Raw genomic sequence first — 2,264 nt, 5'->3', positions numbered from 1 at the left:
AGAGGAAGTAGAATTGTTAAGGGAAGACATAGTGGGATCTTTGAAAGAGAAACTCAGTAGATATTTCTAAACGTTTATTGTGAATAAGCCACTGTACAAGATTCATAGTGAAGAAGAGCTCCATGACCTAATGGACATATTCACAGTGGTGTTCATGATTTCATTACAGGTCTTGGTCTTCTGAGTTCTCATCTCTGAAGCAGGTCTTAAAGAAGAGTAAATGGGATATAGTAACAATGTAACAGAATTTGTCCTCCTGGGGCTCACGCAGGATCCTGATGGCCAAAAAGTGTTAATTGTTATGTTTTTGTTCATCTACATTGTGACAATGGTGGGCAACCTTCTCATTGTCTTGACTGTTGTTGTCAGCCCCTCCCTGGGCTCCCCCATGTACTTCTTCCTTGCCTATCTGTCACTCATGGATGCTGTTTATTCCACCGCCGTTTCCCCCAAAATGATTCTAGACTTACTCTGTGATAAAAAGACTATTTCCTTCTCAGCTTGCATGGGCCAGCTCTTTATAATGCACTTATTTGGTGGCGCTGAGATCTTTCTCCTGGTGGCAATGGCCTATGATCGCTATGTGGCCATCTGTAAGCCACTGCATTACTTAACCATCATGAATCGACAGGTTTGCATTCTGTTGCTAGTGGTGGCCTGGGTTGGAGGATTTTTGCACTCTGTGATTCAACTTCTCTTTGTGCACAGACTCCCCTTCTGTGGCCCCAATGTCATTGATCACTTCATGTGTGACCTGTACCCATTATTGGAACTTGCTTGCTCTGAAACCTATTTTATAGGGCTCACTGTTGTTGCCAATGATGGAGCCATCTGTATGGTAATTTTTATCCTTCTACTAATCTCCTATGGGGCCATCCTAAAGTCCCTGAAGACTCACAGTCAGGAGGGAAGGCGCAAAGCCCTGTCTACCTGCAGCTCCCACATCACAGTGGTTGTCCTCTTCTTTGTTCCCTGTATTTTCATGTATGTTAGACCTGTTTCCAACTTTCCCATTGACAAATCTATGACTGTGGTTTATACAATTATTACTCCCATGTTGAATCCTCTGATATACACTTTGAGAAACTCTGAGATGAAAAATGCTATGGAAAAAACCTGGAGTGGAAAGTTAACCACGTGTAGAATAAGAATTTGCGTCCACACTGAAAATATCATTGCTAATTCTAAAGCAGGAAATAGGCAATAAAAGATCACAATGAACGATTAAGTCAATTCAATGGATTCTCTAGGAATGCTTCTCTTTATTGATGCAAAGACATCCAAAATGTAGAACAAATTATCTTTGACATTAGAATGAAACTAATAGAGACATTCTAGAGGTGGGAAAAAATCCATAAGTATTTTTCCTGTTATAATTAAAAGTAAAACTAAGCTTAACATTGTAATTTTATTTTTCTCTGAATATACTGAAACAGGGCTTAGAAAAAAAAATTATTTCCTTTTAAGAATAGAAAAACACAAGTTAGTTTCAAAAATTTTCTATCATTCAAATTAATGAGAAAACAATTTGCCCAATGCTTAGAACAAATTTTTGAGGCCAAGGGTGTGGTTTTAAAATTTTATGGTTCATTATTGTATGAGCACAACAGCTTTTTTTAGCTCCACTGTGCATTTTGTGTTTAAGATTACTTCTGTTCCTCTGGGCAATGTCTACATATTTACAATTCTGCCTGTTTTAGTGGGACATGAAATTGTGTTTGGTTTGAGACACCATCAGTGAGCAATTTTGTAGATGGGATGTCGTTGATGAGGAAAACTCATTCTAGTTCTTGATTAGCGGACAGATACTACTCTTTCACTTTGTATTTGAAAATAACATTAATCTAGGTTATAAACATCTATGTTCTCATTAGTTATTATGTGCATTTTTTGTAATTCTTAAAATATTGGATAGAACTTCTGATTTTATCTGCATGAAATTGAAGATATGGAAAGAAATGTGTTATTTTCCATAAGCAGCATGTTCCCTAAAAGTTGTATTAAACTAAAATACTTTTTTACATAGAGACTTAGAAATGATTTGTTTTGGTAAAAACAAAATTTTGTTTTTCAATTTTATGTAAAAAAAAAAAGTAAGTTTTTCTCAGTTTACAGTCCATCCAGGAACATCCCAAAACCAGAAAGCAGAAAGAATTTTCTCAGTGTAATATGGAACATTATCTATGCTTAACAAGAGTTTATTTTCTAACTAAAAGAAAGATTTTAGAACTTTTCTTATTTTTAAATTTTAGTGTGTCATTTTT

General features: G+C 35.8%; 1 protein-coding gene across 1 annotated transcript; it reads left to right on the top strand.

Moving 5' to 3' along the window:
* The first annotated feature begins 220 nt into the window (after positions 1–220).
* LOC126080160 (olfactory receptor 4A5-like) lies at positions 221–1,207 on the top strand. The gene has a single exon (XM_049891444.1). It carries the CDS (start codon positions 221–223, stop codon positions 1,205–1,207), a length of 987 nt encoding a protein of 328 aa, XP_049747401.1.
* Positions 1,208–2,264: the final 1,057 nt, after the last annotated feature.

Source organism: Elephas maximus, chromosome 7 (assembly GCF_024166365.1).
Source record: "Elephas maximus indicus isolate mEleMax1 chromosome 7, mEleMax1 primary haplotype, whole genome shotgun sequence".
Classification (NCBI taxonomy): domain Eukaryota; kingdom Metazoa; phylum Chordata; class Mammalia; order Proboscidea; family Elephantidae; genus Elephas; species Elephas maximus.
This window is presented reverse-complemented; position numbering and strand designations above follow the sequence as displayed.

What these genes read in the sequence shown, in the direction of transcription:
- LOC126080160 (XM_049891444.1), top strand. Translation starts at nt 221, where the DNA reads ATGGGATATAGTAACAATGTAACAGAATTTGTCCTCCTGGGGCTCACG.